We start from the raw sequence: 18,731 nt of genomic DNA on the forward strand, positions 1-18,731 counted from the left end.
GTAGGTACTGTTTCTGGCGGAAAGGACGGCCTGTCCAGTTGCTTATCCGTGCAAACCTACTGTATTCTGAGCCCAGTGTCTAAAATTCTGGAGATATTAGCTAAGCTAACTTTATGACAGAAGCATACCGTTTGCCTGGCTGCTGTATGTGAGCCCTGAAGGGCCTGCTTCGTTGCAGCCAGTCGTTAGGACCGTGTCGCTGAGCCGTGTTCGAGTATTGTGTTTTGCACACAACTATGGCTACTATCGTCGCATGCTGCGTATAAAGCATACAAGGATGCGTGCCATGGATTTGTGGTCATAAACGTCAAGTATTATGCCACAAGACTTTTCTCTTGCAGACCTTACCCCATCCACGTCCATCTCCGCACCCGCACTTCGCGAGTTGGTGAGGGTTGCCGCAAATGTACAAAGACTGGCGTGTGCGTGCAACATCAGGCTGTGGTCTGATATCACTAGCTGTGACGATCACCTGAATCGCGCAAACATGGCCGTGGCCTGGGCTGAAGCCGCCCTCAGTCTTTTGCCATTTAATTCGAACCGATAGGTTTTGTCTGTGGCGAGACACTAAAGCGGACTTACTCGGTTATGTCGCTAACCATAATGGCGTTATACTCAATAGATACTGAAGGAGAAACGACTTGGCGCATTTAATGCCAGAGGACTGGCAGAGATTGGGAAGGTGTCTCAGGTTCTTCGATGGTTAACCGAGCAAATAAATGATGATAGACAAAAGAAGTCTCAACCGACCTCTAGATCGAATTTGGTTAGATCATGGATTGTTCGCCAGATAGCTGAATCCATTCATCTTCACGCTCTCATCAGGTTATGAGCTCTCCGCTTGGCAGCGAGCCTTTCTACCCCCACATCCCCAGGATATTTCGACACGGAAGGATGTACTAGTTCAGAATGTGTTCTGTTCGGTCCAGCGTTCGTGTTTCCCATGCACGGGTGCTTTTTTCATCCCCAAGATCAGGGATGGTACATCCTGTGCGGCGGAACGGTTGCTCAAGAGCAAACGGTCTCTGCTGCTCTTGGAGCTCTTAGATTCTAGCGTCTCGAGGAACGTCGAGATGCCTGTTCTCGCCGCCGTGCCGAAACTCTCCCTCCTTCGACTCTTCGTAGTCGACCGACGAGGTTGCGGCCGGACTGCCCGCTCGCTCGGATTAAGCCTGAGATAATACTACACAAATTGAACACCAATGAGGACGACCTCCCGTATTACTTGTCTAGCAGCTTCGGCCAGCGAGTATCCTCTTTGAGTTGCCGGACATCACCGAAGATGAGCTACAAGACAGATCAAAGCACACCCAACGGAACGGATACAGTGTATCCTAGTTTCCTCAGATAATCTGCTTTGCAGGCTTCACTACAATCTTCAATATTATGGAGGGAGATACATTCGCCGTAACCAGTGGTTTCCAGGAGGGCCAGACCCACTTCCAGCAAATGCGCTCCGTATTTGGCGATGAGATTACTCATCTGGAACGACTCCGTCGCTTGGTTACTACTAGTAATACTTTAGTAGCGACTGCGCTCGACTGCGACTTTTTGGATGCAGTGACATCAAGGGTGAGTGTGGGGCTTACCGGCGCACGCCCATGAGCATTGCCTGTCCCCCGTTCTGCGCTTGTTCTCGTTAGCCAGCCGGTTCTTGCGCAGTCGCTGCTTGACCCGGACATCGAAGACGTGGTCGTTATCCACTTGGAAAGCTGTCGGCACCTTATTCCTGCTACATCTAATGTATACCAACCAGCCTCGGGTGGATGGTTGGACTGTGTTGCTTCCGACAGTTGCAATGATACAGTCCCAGCTGTGTTTGTGTGCTGGAGATTTGGAGCTGCTGCTTAGTCGGGAGAGAATCTACACCTGAATGATATCGATATTCAGGCAATAATCAACACATATGGGGAGTTGTACGAGGAACGCCTCCGGGAACTTCTGCAACCTTTCCCCTAGTTTCCCGGCTCCTGCGGCTGATAGTTTGATTATTCTAGCTTGATGAACCGCTCTTCCCACTTCTTCTGTTGTTTCTCCTTGTGTCATTTCCGAGAGAAATTGGCATGCACACGTAAAGACGCTACGACTGAGGCCAAAGGCCAGCCCGCATCGGAACATCAATCTCGAGGCGATCTGTGGTGTGTACGAAAATGCCTGCAATTGCGAAAACCCGGCCCTGCTTCTTCTGGTGAGTTTGTATGGCGTCATTTTTCCCCTGTCGCGTGCTCGGAGGGTATTTTGAAGCGTTCATTCGGAGATCGTCGGTATTGACTAATAGCTGGGGAATGATATTTTCGCTATAAAGCATCACATTGCGATGCCCAAACTCTATCCAAGACCTCAATCCCTCGGCGTTGCGCCTTTTGCACGCCTTTTTAATCACGATACCAATTACCTTGAAGTCAAAGATTCGAACGGATCACCCGCGGACTTTGACACCGCGGATGTTTAAGTGAAGCTCACATATGCTTCATGTCAACTCATTGTTGTATTTTGCTGTACATGATCTGTGGCAATACCCAGTCTGCCGTCTGCCCTTTCTCAATATGCAGCACGTCAGCATGCACTGCCAGCTGTACAGCTCACAGACCGCAAGATCGACAAATTCACAGCTATCTGACTTATGCCTTCTACTCGGAGGGTCTCGAAGAGGCACCACTTGGAACAAACCGTCTAGGATCGACTGGCCAACTTGAGAACGAAGTCTCATGACTGGTGTATTTGGCTGTTGAGCTTTTGACTGCACATTACCGAGCCCTAACTTACCCTTGCTGGCGACTTTGATACCGAAGGCCGGATTAGAGCAAACTGCGTTCTGTTCAAGTGAACGTTCGTCTTCAGACTTGACAGTATGCTCTTTCGCCCCAATATAAGGGGCGGTATATGCATTGCGGTACGGAAGCTGTATGCACGAACCGAATCTGAATCCTAGGCGCTCAACGCCACAGTATCAGTTCCTTAATAATGTGTTTTTCCTGGGCCACGCTGTCATCAAAATACCGCTGCATAATCACCTCAAAGTCCGAGCCAACAACTCTATGATCTATACGGTCCGGGAATCCCCGGCAAGGCGGCACGCACCCTCATTAATAATATATAGTCTGATGCTGTGTATTTATTCTGAACGGCACGCACCCTTTCTACAATATTACCGGCTGCACATACATCAGCGACCTCGAACAGGGATCATTCATGATGTTATACGTCCGTATAGAAGACGCATAAGTCTGACAGTGGTAGCATGTCATCCGAGCTTACAACTACAGGGATTCTTATCGTTGTGGTCTTGTGTTCATGATCAAGATCCTCCAGGGGCTGTGCGAAACAACTTCTTGGTGGCTTGGAAGATCCTCTATGATAGGGAAACCAGCCCGCTGAGGGTGGGGGTCCCAGCACACACTGTGCACTCACAGAAGGTGTATTGACACTACAGCATTGCGTGCTCGAGCGGATCGAAATCAAGGCAGAAGAACAATATGTGCTGAGATACATCAGTGACGCTTGGGTTCTTCTAGCTATTCACGAATTATCAACAACAGACAGAAACCTCTACCACCCCGCTGATTTCGATAGGCAAGGAAATCTACGACCATCCCGTGTTCCTGCCGGCGAAACTTTCATCTTTTCACGCGCATGAAAACTTCTTTTTTCCGGTTTATCGTCGACACGGGCATGGGAGAATATCCGTCTCTCCGATACGGAGAAGCTCATGTGAAGCGAATAGACCTCAACTATGCTATTCTGACGCGAGACAAATGAGCAAAGATCATGAAATGGTGCGCTTATCTTAAACCCTGCAGAACAATGATTGGGAAGACATTGAGGAGGAAGATGGGGTAAATAGGGATCTACTGGACCCCGATGTGTTTCCACACGTCTTCCAATGAATCAAATGAGAAGTATTTCTATCAAGTGCTTGATCTAGGAGCGAATATTATCGAAGCTTGGTAGACACGTTCAGATATCGACTTGAGGGTATTTTTGGATATACCTGGACTCTAGCACGCCAGACCCCAAAAGACAATGTGACAAACGGCAGCCCGTTGACAGGCGGATATAGGCTATCTTGGCTAATACATTGGGGGAAAGTCTTCTCCGTGTGATTGACAAGATTGAACAGACAATTCTCCCAGTGGTTCGTACAATATTTGGTCGTCCGAAACCGACTCGAAAGGAAGTGCTTCTTCTCCCAACATCTGTTGTCGACTGACTTGGTATCATCGACAGCGGCTTGCACAAAGAGACACCAAAAGCAATGAGCTACCGAAGGACAGTATTTTGGTAGGCCATGCCCATCTGAACAATCTACTCAAGCATAACCATATGGTAGATTATACGTGTTGATGTTAAATTCTTCCACCATCGGTTTATGCAATTAATCTCCATCGCATATGCCACGCCCTCTACCCAAGAACCATGTTTTCCTCTCTCTATCCTTCTTCTTTTGCGCATGCCAGCCCTATGTTTTTCTGTCTCCTCTATCACTGTTCCCCTACATGTGTCTTGCATATACAATAATTCTTTCCGTTAACATCGTCATTCTCTTAGTACATGCCCAACTTTTGCTAACCTGATGTTCCTTTAGATCCCTTTTGATTATCCTGTCCATACCTTCCATACACCACGCATACACCAAGATGTCTGCTACTGCCCATCTTTGGACAGAGGATGATGTTAACAATCCTGAGGTTCTGAATGCAATCAACCCACATCCCGGGTTTGGGTACTTCCATGGTTGGTATATACCCTGCCTATCCAGTTCCTTGCTAAGCATATGCAGGGTCGATCCCAAACAACAACTCGGAATGACAGCCTCACTCCACGCGCGCCTCGTGTCTCTGCGGAGGATAACAGCGGTATGTGTATAGCCAGCACATATGCGCTGCAAATGCCGACGATATACCTAGCTCCGCCTAATGAAGGTGTCCTTGTCAGTTCTGTATCAGGCCGTGTGTAAGTCTATCAAGCGCATATCCGTAGCATATGCTAACCCCTACAGCTGCCCTATAGCAGTCTCGGGTGGAAATGTCATGTGTGGCCACTACTGCCTGGCCAGACCAGAGGACATCCATCGCAAATATTAACAATGAAGAAGCTCCCTCTTTATCACGATCATTGTGTTCCTCGCGATCAACGACCACGGGCAGCCCGTCGCCTTTGTCTGCCTGAACTCAATACATCATGGGGTGGGATAAAGCGATGCCGCATCCTGAAGGCCTGGCTTCGAAATATTAATTTGCTTTTGCTCTTCTTACCCGCGATGCAGGAAATCACCCCGACCCGAAAGGCTGACAAAGACGGTTCGGCAAGAGAGGTTGAAGACAGAAGCCTGGCTTTCCCGGAGTGCTTAGTACCTGAACAAGGGCTGTTAGGTCGTGTTTTGGCGGCACGAATTATGGGCGGATGATTGATTTCACGTATTCAAGACACGACTGAATTGGAACACCGGTGCTAGATAGACGTGATAACAACGCATCAAAATCAATATGCGATTCAGCTCTTTACATACAGTTCATCTCGATGGGTTGGTTGGAAGTGTAGTGGAAGTGCACGTGACCCCTCACCGGACAACGACTATGACCTTCCTAAATAGGCAATCCTGAATCTATCCCCCCTTCCATCGAACAACACTTCTAGAATCATCATTGCAGCAAATACACCCCTGCTGATAGTCCGGCCGATGCATTTCTCGCCCGAGACGCGATAATGCTATGGTCTCAAACGCTGGACCCTCGCAAAGGAACAACCCCCCATCAGCACGGGAGATTGCGCCATCGGACCACGGCTTTCGTGATCGCCCGCCAACAGCAGCATAACTGGCTCACCCGGGCATTGTGCATCCAGGCACGCCATCCTCTCCACTCTTTGCAAGTGCAGGGGAAGAGTCAATGATCATCGCGTGCAGGAACGAAATTCTGGAACCATGGCTGGACCGATGCGCCGATGCGCCGAGGGGTAGAGGGAGTAGGTAGCGGGGTTGCACGGCAAGTATATAACCCTGCCCCCTCGCTCATCCAAGCGGCGTTTCTGATCCTCTACTGCAGCATAAAAATCCCACCAGACCTCTATAGTCACTCACTGTCCACGGACACAAGACCACTAGCAGTCCCTCACAATGGCTCTCACCCAACAGCCACCGACCACGATCCCCCTCGACATCTTCCCGGATGGCCTCAAAACCACCGGCCAACACCCCCCGCTCTACGAACACATCCACCCCTTCGACCGCTTCCCCCAGGAAATCACCGGCCCGACCGTCTGGAAGCCCGAGGACTACCGCGAGCACCCGGAGAAATGGACCCATCGATTTACTGCGGAAGAGGTCGAGGAGCTCTCGACGGCGGCGGATGCCTTCCTGGCGAATAAGATCCCGTTGACGGGAATCAGCAAGGTGCGCAGCCTACCACCACCACCACCACCACCACCTCTCAAGAACAAAAACTAATCCAGTAGAAAAAAAGACCAACTTCCCCCTCCCCACCCTCAGCACCCGGCTACACACCCTCCGCGAAGACCTGCTCAACGGCAAAGGCTTCATCCTCTTCAAAGGCCTCCCCGTGCACGCCTGGGGCAACCACAAATCGGCGGTCGCGTACATGGGCCTAGGCACGTACCTGGGGTATTTTGTCTCGCAGAACAGCCGCGGCCACGTCCTGGGGCATGTCAAGGACCTCGGCGAGGATCCCACGCAGATCGACTCGGTGCGGATCTATCGCACGAATGCGCGGTGAGCCCTTGCCTGCCTTTCCCTTTCCCTTCCCTTTCATCTGAAATCCCCACCCCAGCCCGCCCTACGACGACAAAAAAAAAAAAAAAAAAGAAAAAGAAAAAGACTAACCCGTGCGAACCCAAAACGGTACAGACAATTCTTCCACGCCGACGACTCGGACATCGTGGGGCTGCTGTGCATCCACCGCGCGCGTGAGGGCGGCGAATCCGACCTCGTCTCCTCGCACCACGTGTACAACACGCTGGCCACGGAGCGGCCGGACGTGCTGAAGACGCTGACGGAGCCGATCTGGTACTTCGACCGGAAGGGCGAGACCAGCAAGGGCGAGGAGGAGTGGATCCGCACCAGTGTGGTGTATCTGGAGCGGGAGGGGGGTGGTGGTGGTGCTGCTGCTGCCGAGCCGAGGGTGTATACCAAGTTCGTCTGACCTTGCCCTACCTTACCTTTACCCTACCCTATCCCCAACACATCCTCATCCCCCAACCCCTTAACCTCTAAGTCAACGGCCAAGCTAACAGCCAGAAAAGATGGGACCCGTACTACGTCCGCTCGCTGACGCGCTTCTCGTCCACGGGGCTGATCCCCCCGCTCAGCGCGGCCCAGACCGAGGCCCTCGAGGTGCTGGAGGCCACCTGCAACCGGCTGGCGTTGCACATGATCCTCGAGGTGGGCGACATCCAGTTCCTGGCGAATTCGCACGTGCTGCATGCGCGCACGGCGTACGTGGACCACGCGCCGCCCACGCCGCGGCGGCATCTGATGCGGTTGTGGTTGGCGACGCCGGAGAGTGAGGGCGGGTGGCGGCTGCCGTTCTGGGATAGTAATGAGAAGAAGCGCGGGGGCATTCAGGTCGATGATCAGCCGCCCGTGGCGCCTTTGGATGCGGAGTAGATTCGTTCGTGGTTGATTTGGTTGTAAGATTTAGCCCTGGTTTCTCTGTTTGTTGGGAATGAAATACCATTTGTTTTTGTTTGTCTAAGGTAATATGGATATGGGGTTTGGTCATTGTGTGTGTGTGTGTGTGTGTGTGTGTGTGTGTATTAGGTTGTAGTCATAATTCGTACATGTGCATTCCTCTCGCCTCCTCTTCATGCTGATGCTGGCCGGGAAAGGGAAACTGCTAGTTCTCCAGACAAACGGATAGAACATAGCCATGGCTTGCCCACCTACTGCGCCTTGATCTTATAATTCCCCCCACTCACAATCTCCAAGTTGCCCTTGGCTACCATCCCCGCCAGAAACTCCCGAAGCTCCTCGTTGCTGAACGGGAACCCCCCGGGGACCGCGATCTTCAGCATCATCACGATCCGCTGCAGCGGCATGGCGCCCTGGTTCGTCAGCATCCCCACGATGAACTGCCAGTACAGGTTCATCTTCTCCATCGCGGCTGCTTCGGCCGATTCCTTGGCGGCGGCCGCTGCCGCTGCCGCTGCCGCCTCGGCCGCGTCCTCGAAGACCGGGGATGTGCTCAAGTTGGATGGGCGGCGGGGGTGGTGCGTGGTCGGCGTCGTCGGAGCGGTGTTGGTCTTGGGGGAGGTCGCGGTGGATTGAGCGGCTGGTGGGCCGCCGTCATGCTCACCAGAGGAGGAGGGCAGGACTTCCAGCACGCGGAAGGTGTCGCGCGGGTGTTCGTGGAGGATGCGTTTGCTCACCCAGAAGAGGCAGGCGGAGCGGACGAGGGTGGCGGGCATTTGGAGTTGGTGGGCGAGGTCGGTGATGGTTTTGGTCGTGGTTCCCGCGGAGGATGAGTTGAACGCATAGATGACCGTGGCTTGCCATGTGGTGACGTCGTCGACGAAGACGCGGTCCTCCAGGTCGAGTTCCACGGTGACTTGGCCGAGGCCGTTGAGCCAGGTGAGCTTGCGGGATTGTTTGAGGGAGCCGAAGCCCTGCGCGTAGCGCTGCTGGAGGGAGGCGATGGGCTCTGGAACGCGGAACTCCGGCCCGGGGAGGTCGGGCCAGAAGAAATGCGACAGGATCTTGGCGTGGAGGTCGGGGTTCTCGGGTTGCTGCGGGCTCTTCGCTAAGCCCTGGTCATTGCGAATGACGCCGTCCACGCGGCGCGAGTCGAAGATATCGCGGAGCATGACCTCGCACGCCTGCAGCGCGTTGTCACCAAAGCGGACCTTGAGTAGTTCCAGCACAGACATCTCCTGATCGAAGTCGGCACGCTTCTGGAGGAGGCGCTCGCCGAGCATGTTCTGCATCTCTTTGACGAACATCTCCTTCGAGTCGAAGAGGCTGATCAGACTGCCGATCACGTCGGACGTCTTGGATTTCCGGTAGTCCGGCGCGGCGTCCACCGGGTCCGGCATCCAGTTCATGTCATCCCAGTCGAGTTCGCCGCTGTCGGCTCGGAGGGAGTTCTGGTGCGCCTTGGTGAGCTCGGCGGATAGTTCAACCAGCGTGTCAGGGTGGTGGAGGGATGCCGTCTGGCCGTCCGCATCGGCAGGATCGGCCAGTAACCCGCCAACAATAACTTTGATGGTATCGTCTCGGTCACGGAGGTATCGACGGATGGGGCGGGCAATCCGATCGAGAAGAACGCCCTTGGGGTCAAGTAGATTAAAGGCGCGGATGATAGAAATGTAGACCTGGAGAATCTCGATAGTGGATGCTCCCGGATGCAGCAGTCTGAGATTCAAGGCTGCAATGAAGGACTGTGTCAGATGATATCGCGCGGCTGGATAGGTTGTAAAGTGCCGGAGATCCTCGATCGCACCGCTGCTTGCAGGCCACTCCACGATCACATCAAAGAGCTCGCTCGTCCGTAACGCTCCTAGACGGGCAATGCCAATCTCTTGCCACTTCTCCACATCACCCAGCGTCACGTCAAGACTGTCGACCTCCTTTTCGCCAGATTCAGGCACATTGATGATTGACAGGACCTGGACAACGAGCTGCGCAAAGACGTTCTCAATCCACTGTCGCAGGTGCTGCGAAGCCAACGACGGGCCCTCCCACTGGCCCGTATACGCTGTTCGAACAAACTCAGTCATCAAAGCATCCATGACGCTCGCGAAAACCTTCTGTGCCTTGTCGCCACCCATTCCCACGAGCTGCAGCCCATTGAAGAGCAGCAGCAGCCGCTCTCGCGCAGCCCCGACCTGAGAGTCTTGTTCCGTCAACATCTGCATCCTGGCGGAGGGCGAGGGCTCATCGCGCCAGTCCTGGTAGGACACGGAGCACTGCCGATCCATATCCATGTCATCCACATCGTCAAGCCCGTCCGCAGCAGTCCTCTCCCGCAGGGCATCGATCCCCAGAATGACCAGCGCCTCCTTCATGACTTCGCGACTCAGCAACGCAGACGCCTGCGTCCACGGCAGTGCATAGGCCACCATCATGTGAAACGACCGACACAGTTTCCCATACACACCCTCCTGCTCACCCCGATACAGCGCGGTCAGGATCTCCGCCAGCGGCTCGAAGTAGATCCCCCGAATGACTTGCAGACACACCACGATCCTCTGCAAGAGACCCTCCTTCTCCGGTCCTTTGAGCATCTGCACCAGTAAAAGAGTCAGCAAAAAACGCACATCTACCCTGACCCTGGTTCCCGCCGACCCAACACACTAACCTCAACCAACCCACTTCTCACGTTCCTTAAAAAGTGCCTTCGGATCTCAAACCCGTACCAATCCAGGATACTCTTCTGCAGCGCGTCCCTGTTGTGTCGCACCCTCCTGTGCCCGAGAAACGGCTCGAGTAAGCACGCGAACGCTTCCAGGGTCTCCTGGTCCGCCGTGCGGTGGCGGTTCCACAGCCGCATGAAGTGGGACTGGTCCATCTGTTCGCATCGGAGGAGTGTCGCGAAGCCTTGGTCGGGGACCGCGAGGAACTTCGTCGCGACGCGCCAGGCGAGGTCCCAGGTCGCCTGCTCGGGCCAAAGCTCGTCGTTGTCGTCATCGTCGGAGGTTGCGATCTCGGTTTGCTGGGAGGTGGTGGAGGTGCGGAAGGTAGGGTTCTCGGGGCGCTGGGAATCGGGTTCGGGGTGGTGGTGCGAGCGGTGGGAGGAGCGAGAGAATAGAGGAGGGTTCGGTCCGAGTGTGTGACACTTCGCGGCCAGAGGGAAGTCGTCGAGCGAGGCTGGGGGAAGGACGGAGGAGAAGACGCGTTTGCGCCGACTGGTGGTGGGTGGTGCTGTTGTTGGTGGCATGGTGGTGTGACTCGAGCCCGGATGGTGAGGGATCAGTCAAGGGAGATCATAGTAGAGCTGAATGTGAGTTGTGGTCGCTGCGCGCCTTCATTGAGGCGGCATTGTAGTATAGGGAACCCGTTGTCGTGGATGTTGCAGTGATCGAAGGAGTGCAGATTGCTGGAATTGACGGTGTTGATTGTTTGATGGTCGGCTGACTCAGCTGGCTTATCGATAAGGAATTTCCCAATGAGGAAATCTCCAAGCAAGACAGAATAAATTATAGCTGCTAGCTGAGGCACAGCCAGAGCACAGAACTAAGTTCATTAGAAGTGCATGATTCAGCAAAAGAAATGCCAACGTTAGTTGCCACCGCGTACGGAACTCTACGGCATTACAGCTTGAGCCTATATTGTGTTGCAAAGGTATCAATGGGGGCTTTTGCTTTCATGTTACTTGAACTTGGAAGAAAAATATAGAACCCGGATTGCGAGGTATCGAGCGCAGTCGCCGTGTCAGATCGCCAGATGAAAAGCACTATCGAGCCACACAAGATAATCATGCCTCTAGCTAATCCCTACTCTCGGACCATAGTACTCCTAGAATATCGTCAAGCGGGGATCTCGTATTTGCTGTGCAGTATGGAAACACGGCCTGCAGCCGCTTTACTCTGGCTAAGAGCTTCTCCGATATTTGTACTACTGGGGGCTTATCACTCTCCCGCCAATGTGTTGAATGCTAGTGTGATGAGAGACCACTACTATGGTCCATGGGCTGTTCTAATGCACGGAATAAGTCTAACATGATGATACATTGGCAAATCATCAGTCCACCGGCAAGGCATGTTCTCTAACGGGTATCTCGTCGGTGCGAGAAAAAGACAAGGCCACTCAAATATTGAACATATGTATCTGACCCGCCCACGCAACAGATGTATTGGAGTCTGTTCCGAGGCATTGTGTAGGGAGGTGTAACCAAAAAGCAATTCGAGCCGGATCTGGGCCCCAAAATGTAGCTGCACCTGCGAGATCGCAAGCCTGTTGCGGATCTAGGCCGCCTGGTTGTCGTCCACCTTCTCCCATTCGCTATCGGTACTCTGGTAGCCCGAGCTCTCGCCGCTGACGCTGAGACGCTTCCGAATTTCGCCTTGCGCCTCGGGGAGCTGGAGGGTGGCCGAGGCAGTGGTGGAACGCGGAGCGGAAGTGGGCGCTGGTGCCGTTTCCTTGCGCCCTGCGATTTGTTCAGTCTCTGTATCACTATCGGTGGCGTCAACAGCGCCAGGAGACTTGTGGATGCTGCTGTCGGGCTTGTCCTCGGAGCTCTCGTCCTGTTCCTCATCCGCTTGCTTCTGTTTCTCGGCCTGCTCTGCTTGGAACTGCCTTACTTCCCGCGCAAACCAGTTGATGGACCACCAGAGAGCGCCGGACAGAAAGGATAGAACCAGAAAGTGGATGCTGTAGGTAGCCAGGAGGAGAGACAGGAGCAAAGCCTGCAGAGCTGCAAAGGTGACGTTGGTTGCAACAAGGAGCGTGGGGGTGGGTCCCGGAGTGAAAATGCTGGACCAGAGGTCCTCCATGAACGAAGCCATAATGGCAATCTGCTTCAGCTCGATTGGCCGGCTGAATGCGGGGGAGATTGCAAGGTAGGTTGGGTGAAGCTGGGGGGAGAAAGAGGAATGACGTCGCAGCCGGAAAGTGGAATCCGTTGTAGCGGTGGTGGATTTCTTTTTCTGTGCTTATTTTCCCCCGTGTCTTTCAAGCCGGTTGATAGTCGGTATGAGGCCGCTGAAATGCGTTGAGAGACAAGATGGCTCTGCAGCTAGCCAGAGATCAGGCGAGTACAAAGGCCCAGTCTTCTGTGCAAGATACCGAGTTGGAGGAGGGTTGAGGAAGATGGAGGGAAAGTCGGCGCAGGGGAGAGTCGCGGAATGTTTGGGTTGCGGGGGAGGATCGACCGATCAGGTTTGGCCGGTCGGCGTTTGACTTGAGCCGATGGTGGGGAATCTCACTGCTGGTGACTTTGGTAGGCCAGGAACTGAGTTAGCCACAGTTTACCCCGTGGGGGATCGATGGGTAAAAGTGGAAATAGTAGACGAAGGTGGATAGAGGGAGCTTGGGAAGTAAAGAATACTTTCATGAAGAGATGATGGAGAAAGAGGAAAGGTAAGGAAAAGAGGGGGAGAGAGAGAGAGAGAGAGAGAGAGAGAGCAGCTGCCCGCTCTGGCGGTGGGCAGCAGAGATGAGGAAGCAGCAGCAGCAGCAGCAGCCCAACGACCGCACCAAAACACCAACAACACCATGACCGCTCAAAGTCACCCTCATCATCACGGGATCGAATGGTTTGTCAGGCAGGCAGGCAGGCAGGCAGGCACTTACAGCACAGCATATCCCAAAATGTCTCTCTCCCTCAACCCCCTCCGGCTATCGTCAGCTCTCCGTCTCTACCCATTTCCGTTGCCGACTATCTCATCCCCCCCAATATCCCCGGTCATTCGCAACCCCCCCGATTGGGGCAACTCTAGCCAGCGCGTGATTGGAAGATGCAGTCATCATTTTTACTTTCTTTCTCGTGCGTTGAAAGATGCACCTGTCATCTCCACGGCTGAAGAAGTGATGACACGGTCACCCTCCCTACCCGTGACCCATAGATACCGACCAGGTCGGGGGAATCAGACTGATCAGCCTGCAGTCTGAGAAGGGAAGGGGGGTCTAAACACCAACTCTGTTTGCTCGTACAACCCCCACGGAACTTCCCCGACCTGGACTGAAGCCAAGTCTGATTCCGTTTGCATGTCCGGATTCGGCTGTTACAATGACGACGGCACGTGCTGCATTGCGATGACAAGCACACACAATCAAGGAAGATCGCACAATCTTGACTACAGGTGCTAGCGGGTGGTCTGATTCAATTCTCAGATTCTTTTCTGTTCTGTTGTTGAGACAAAGAGTCTGATATCTGATAAGACACCAACCTGGCAATTCGATCTTGTTCCATTCCCAGTCCGCTCTCTTCGATGGGATTCGCCGCTTGGCCGCTTGGCTTCGAAGGGAGAGATGCTCTATCCCCGGCCCACCTGCATCCCCCCCCTCTTCTATTCGACAATCCACCTTGCAGATCACCGCATTTAGGGTTATTTTCTTCTCCTCTCTTCTGCCTCATGGCGCTGGAACCATCCGGGGCCAACAATCTGGGCCTGGGCGAATCAGGTCGTACCGGTCCGCCCGCCGTTACCCAAGGCTTTTGGCTGCCTCCGACTGGTTCCAAGCTTCAACGAGATTCACTGCCCCCGGATTCTGTATGACTATAAGTAACACTGTAACCTCTCTCTGCAGACATGTAGACTGTAGACCTCTCTCGTAACATCGATCATCTGCATCAGATCTCCTTGCTTTTCCTCTCTCCGTCCCACTCGGGATCACTCCCCAAGCACTTCTCTGCTCCTTCTTTCCCCTTTGTTTATCCTTCACATCTGTGGCAATGGCTACCAAATCCGATACGCCCACAAAAGACCTCATTGCAGATGGTCGGTCCTCCATCCAAGGGGTCACCCACCATGCCGAAGATATCGTCGACGGCCGGGAGCCCTACGGCCCCCCCGGGATCCGGGGTCTCATCGCCAATCCCTTTGTGCTCCTGTGTGCCGGATGCTCAACCCTGGGAGGTCTGCTCTTCGGGTATGACCAGGGTGTGGTTTCTGTGATCCTAGTCATGGAGCAATTCCTGAAGCGCTTCCCCGAAGTAGCCGAGGGACACTCCGGCTCCGGGTTCTGGAAAGGGCTCATGACCGCAATGATTGAGTTGGGAGCCCTCATTGGCGCATTGAACCAGGGTTGGATTGCGGATAAGATTTCGCGACGCTACTCCATCATTGTGGCAGTGATCATCTTCTTGATCGGCTCTATCCTGCAGACGGCGGCGATGGACTATGCCATGCTAACAGTTGCCCGGTTCATTGGTGGTCTGGGGATCGGCATGTTGTCCATGGTGGCCCCATTGTACATCTCGGAGATTAGTATGTATCCGTTATTGGAGGAGGACTGGCCTTCTCGATGCTAATGTTTGTTGCTACGCATAGGCCCTCCCGAGTGTCGCGGTACCCTCTTAGTGCTGGAGGAGTTCTTCATTGTGCTGGGGATTGTCATCGCGTACTGGATCACGTATGGCACGCGATACATGGCCGGCGAATGGGCCTGGCGCCTGCCGTTCCTGCTTCAGATGGCCCCTGCTATTATCTTGGTGGCTGGTGTGATTGTTTTGCCTTTCTCGCCGCGGTGGCTGGCCTCCAAGGGAAGAGAGGAGGAAGCCCTACAGAGTCTGTCGCGACTGCGGCAACTGCCTGCGACGGACAAGCGTGTGCGCCAGGAGTTTATGGATATCAAGGCCGAAGTACGCTTTCACCAGGAGATCAACGCGCAGAAGCATCCCAATCTCCAGGGTGGCGGACTCAAAAGCTCGCTGCTGTTGGAGATGGCCGGCTGGGCCGACTGTTTCAAGAGCGGGTGTTGGCGGCGAACCCATGTGGGTGTCATGCTCATGTTCTTCCAGCAGGTATGCTTCGATCTCCTGTATCCATCCCTATGCCTACTATTTCAATTTCCAGGGCTAACATGATGATAGTTCGTTGGAATCAATGCCCTCATCTACTACTCTCCGACCCTGTTCGAAACCATGGGTCTCGACTACGACATGCAACTTCTCATGTCCGGAATCCTCAACGTCCTGCAGTTGGTCGGTGTGGCCACGACAATCTGGACGATGGACAGCATCGGCCGTCGCCCGTTGCTTCTCTGGGGCGCCGCCATCATGGCTCTCTGCCACATCATCATCTCCGTTCTGGTCGGCCTTTACTCGGACAACTGGCCTGCTCACCGGGGCCCCGGCTGGGCCAGTGTAGCTCTTCTTTTCGTGTACATGATTGCCTTTGGGGGATCAATTGGTCCTGTTGGCTGGGCTATGCCGTCCGGTAAGCAGAAACCCCCATGACTTGACACGCACAAGAACAAGGATACTAACAACAACCCACAGAAATCTTCCCCTCTTCGCTCCGCGCCAAGGGAGTGGCCCTCTCCACCTGCTCCAACTGGCTCAATAACTTCATTATCGTAAGTGAAGCAGCCCGATTCGTGCTGTACTTCCACTAACGTATCCCGACAGGGCCTGATCACTCCACCCCTGATCCAAGACACCGGCTACGGTGCCTACGTCTTCTTCGCCGTCTTCTGTGTCCTCACCTTCCTGTGGACCTTTTTCTTCGTGCCCGAGACGAAAGGACGCACCCTCGAGCAGATGGACCACATCTTCAAGGACAATTCCAGCGAGGCCGATCGGGACCTTCGACGGGCGGTCGAGGCTCGGATACTGCAGGAGGAGCAGGAGGCGGAGGAGACCCAAGGCGCTTCTGTTTGAGCAGATCTGGCAGTCTAGCCCTCTGTTCTCGTCTCATCAGGGATGTGGTAGGGTGCAAATTACCTGCGGTGTCACGTCCACTGGTGGATTGATGCGCTGCAGCTTCAATTCTTCATACATAGCATTGATTAGGTAGTACCAGGGTTATGAATCACGATTTCCAATTTTCACGATTGTGTCATGTGTGCTTATAATGTAGACTGTAGACTGGTTATCTTGTCGAGTGTCCCCTGCGCCCGAAATGATACCACATGAGTATAACCAAATATCCTGGATCTGAATTATGCTTGCTGCTTCGTGGGTAGGACAAAGACCATAATGCGCTGCATGCAGTGTAACCGCCGATCAGCCCTGCATTATGCGGGGGGGGGGGGCGAAGAGGGAGAGACAACCACAAAAAGTCGCCTTGTCCCCGTCCACTCCCCGCAACTTTCCAACTTCGCTCACACCCAGTTCAAGGAGAGCATTATCATCCAACATGTGGTCCAAGCATTTACTTCTACTGAAAGCCATCCTCGACACAGCCCTTGCGACTTCAAATACCGAAACGTTCGATGCGATTTCCCTCGCTGAATTCATCGAACAAGAAACCCCAATCGCCTGGCAGGGAATCCTCAATAACATCGGAGCGGATGGAGCACTGGCCCAGGGCGCCTATCCGGGCATTGTGGTCGCCTCGCCCTCCAAATCAGACCCCGACTGTAAGCCTCATCCTAGTTCCTACGAACAAGCTAACTAACGTAACGAATCGTGGCAGATTTCTACACCTGGACCCGAGATGCGGGGCTGACCATCCCCGCCATCACCGGCCGTCTGACCGACCTGACCGACGACGAAGACAAGACCTCCATCGAGCGCATCCTCCAACAATTCGTCACCTCGCAAGCCACCCAGCAAACCATCTCCAACCCGTCCGGCTCCCTGGCCGACGGCGCCGGCCTGGGCGAGCCCAAATTCCACGTGAACATCACCGAGTTCACGGAAGCGTGGGGGCGGCCGCAGCGCGACGGGCCCCCGCTGCGCGCCTCCGCCCTCATCGCCTACGGGAACCACCTCGTCGCCCACGGCCAGACCGCCCTCGCGCGAGCCAACGTCTGGCCCATCGTCCGCAACGACCTGGCCTACGTGGCCCAGTACTGGAACGAGACCACCTTCGACCTCTGGGAGGAGGTCCGGGGGTCCTCGTTCTTCACCACCGCCGTCCAGCACAAGGCGCTCGTCGAGGGCCAGGCGTTCGCCGAGGCGGTGGGCGAGCCGTGCGCCGGCTGCGCCGCGGTCGCGCCGCAGATCCTGTGCCATCTCCAGCAGTATTGGGACGGCGCCGCGGCGGCGGCGGTCATTTCCAATATCCCCACGAGCGGGCGCTCGGGGCTCGATGCGAATTCGATCCTTGCTGCCGTCCACACCTTCGATCCGGAGGCTTCATGTGGTGCTGAAAGTGGCGGCGGTACCTTCCAGCCGTGCTCCGCCCGCGCGCTGTCGAATCATAAGCATGTGGTGGACTCGTTCCGGTCGCTTTACAAGGTGAACCAGGGCCGTGGCGCTGGCACGGCGGCGGCAGTGGGGCGCTACGCTGAGGATATCTATCAGGGGGGCCATCCATGGTGTGTGTGTGTGTGTCGTGCTGAGTCTTTCCCCGTCTTATCATTAATGAGGAACTAGGTACCTCACGACCCTTGCCGCGGCCGAGCAACTGTACGATGCCTTGTACCAGTGGGACCGACAAGGCGTCATCGAGGTGACGGCAGTGTCTGCGCCTTTCTTCGCGGATCTCATCCGCGACATAGTCCCGGGGTCCTACCCACGCGCCTCGGATGAATACGCGGCCATCTGCGATGCCGTGAGGCGGTATGCAGACGGCTTTGTCGCGGTGGTCCAGCAGTATACCCCGGCGGATGGCGGGTTGGCGGAGCAGTTCGACCGCACCACGGGGCAGCCGGTCTCGGCGGTCGATCTGACGTGGTCGTTTGCCGCGTTCCTGACGGCGACGGCGAGACGCAGCGGTGCCGTGCCTCCGTCGTGGGGCGCGTCCGCGGCAGAGCCGGCCCCGGCGACGTGTAGCGCGACGAGCGTCCGGGGCCAGTATGCTACGCCGGCCGTGGGGTCATGGCGGGTGCAGGTGCACGACGAGCTGAAGTGATTGGTCTGGCCTCACCACGCGGAAATTGAATTGCTTGCGGGAGCGTGAGCAGCCGTGATATGTGTACCTGATTGAAATACACGAGTAGGACTTATGCCAGCCAGATCGTAGTATGTATTCGGCCGAATGTTCCCGGGGCATCGGTCTTCTCCGAGCCTATCCGCCCGAAAAACAACCACACACAACCAAGGTCATGGCTGACAATCTCTGCATAGCATAAATGTCAAGGGTTGGTTGAACAACGTACCGTACAGTTCTATGGCATTGTCTTCGCCACCCTTCCGGAAACATGCACCGGGGGGGGGGGGGGGGGGGGG

At 54.8% G+C, this 18,731-nt stretch overlaps 5 protein-coding genes across 5 annotated transcripts; 3 read left to right on the forward strand and 2 right to left on the reverse strand.

The window, feature by feature from the left end:
* The first annotated feature begins 5,636 nt into the window (after nucleotides 1–5,636).
* On the forward strand, nucleotides 5,637–7,791 carry BO95DRAFT_445973 (TauD/TfdA family dioxygenase). Its single transcript, XM_025587265.1, has 5 exons — nucleotides 5,637–5,988; nucleotides 6,045–6,391; nucleotides 6,462–6,727; nucleotides 6,863–7,147; nucleotides 7,258–7,791. The coding sequence occupies exons 2-5, from the start codon at nucleotides 6,116–6,118 to the stop codon at nucleotides 7,619–7,621; spliced, it is 1,191 nt and encodes a 396-aa protein (XP_025438938.1). The 5' UTR covers nucleotides 5,637–5,988; nucleotides 6,045–6,115; the 3' UTR covers nucleotides 7,622–7,791.
* Nucleotides 7,778–11,017, reverse strand: BO95DRAFT_517133 (anaphase promoting complex subunit 2). Its single transcript, XM_025591878.1, has 2 exons — nucleotides 10,311–11,017; nucleotides 7,778–10,236 (listed from the first exon to the last, which is right to left on the reverse strand). The coding sequence occupies exons 1-2, from the start codon at nucleotides 10,887–10,889 to the stop codon at nucleotides 7,897–7,899; spliced, it is 2,919 nt and encodes a 972-aa protein (XP_025438939.1). The 5' UTR covers nucleotides 10,890–11,017; the 3' UTR covers nucleotides 7,778–7,896.
* A 778-nt stretch (nucleotides 11,018–11,795) lies between these two features.
* BO95DRAFT_235407 (V-type ATPase assembly factor PKR1) lies at nucleotides 11,796–12,679 on the reverse strand. The gene has a single exon (XM_025581307.1). The coding sequence runs from the start codon at nucleotides 12,454–12,456 to the stop codon at nucleotides 11,917–11,919; it is 540 nt and encodes a 179-aa protein (XP_025438940.1). The 5' UTR covers nucleotides 12,457–12,679; the 3' UTR covers nucleotides 11,796–11,916.
* Nucleotides 12,680–14,053: 1,374 nt separating this feature from the next.
* Nucleotides 14,054–16,417, forward strand: BO95DRAFT_445976 (sugar porter family MFS transporter). Its single transcript, XM_025587266.1, has 5 exons — nucleotides 14,054–14,880; nucleotides 14,944–15,416; nucleotides 15,486–15,831; nucleotides 15,894–15,970; nucleotides 16,023–16,417. Exons 1-5 carry the CDS (start codon nucleotides 14,346–14,348, stop codon nucleotides 16,272–16,274), a joined length of 1,683 nt encoding a protein of 560 aa, XP_025438941.1. The 5' UTR covers nucleotides 14,054–14,345; the 3' UTR covers nucleotides 16,275–16,417.
* Nucleotides 16,418–16,714: 297 nt separating this feature from the next.
* On the forward strand, nucleotides 16,715–18,699 carry BO95DRAFT_475860 (glycoside hydrolase family 15 protein). The gene is made up of 3 exons (XM_025589890.1): nucleotides 16,715–16,975; nucleotides 17,032–17,878; nucleotides 17,937–18,699. Exons 1-3 carry the CDS (start codon nucleotides 16,753–16,755, stop codon nucleotides 18,412–18,414), a joined length of 1,548 nt encoding a protein of 515 aa, XP_025438942.1. The 5' UTR covers nucleotides 16,715–16,752; the 3' UTR covers nucleotides 18,415–18,699.
* The last annotated feature ends 32 nt before the right edge of the window (nucleotides 18,700–18,731 follow it).

This window comes from Aspergillus brunneoviolaceus (assembly GCF_003184695.1).
Source record: "Aspergillus brunneoviolaceus CBS 621.78 unplaced genomic scaffold BO95scaffold_65, whole genome shotgun sequence".
In the NCBI taxonomy this organism is placed as follows: domain Eukaryota; kingdom Fungi; phylum Ascomycota; class Eurotiomycetes; order Eurotiales; family Aspergillaceae; genus Aspergillus; species Aspergillus brunneoviolaceus.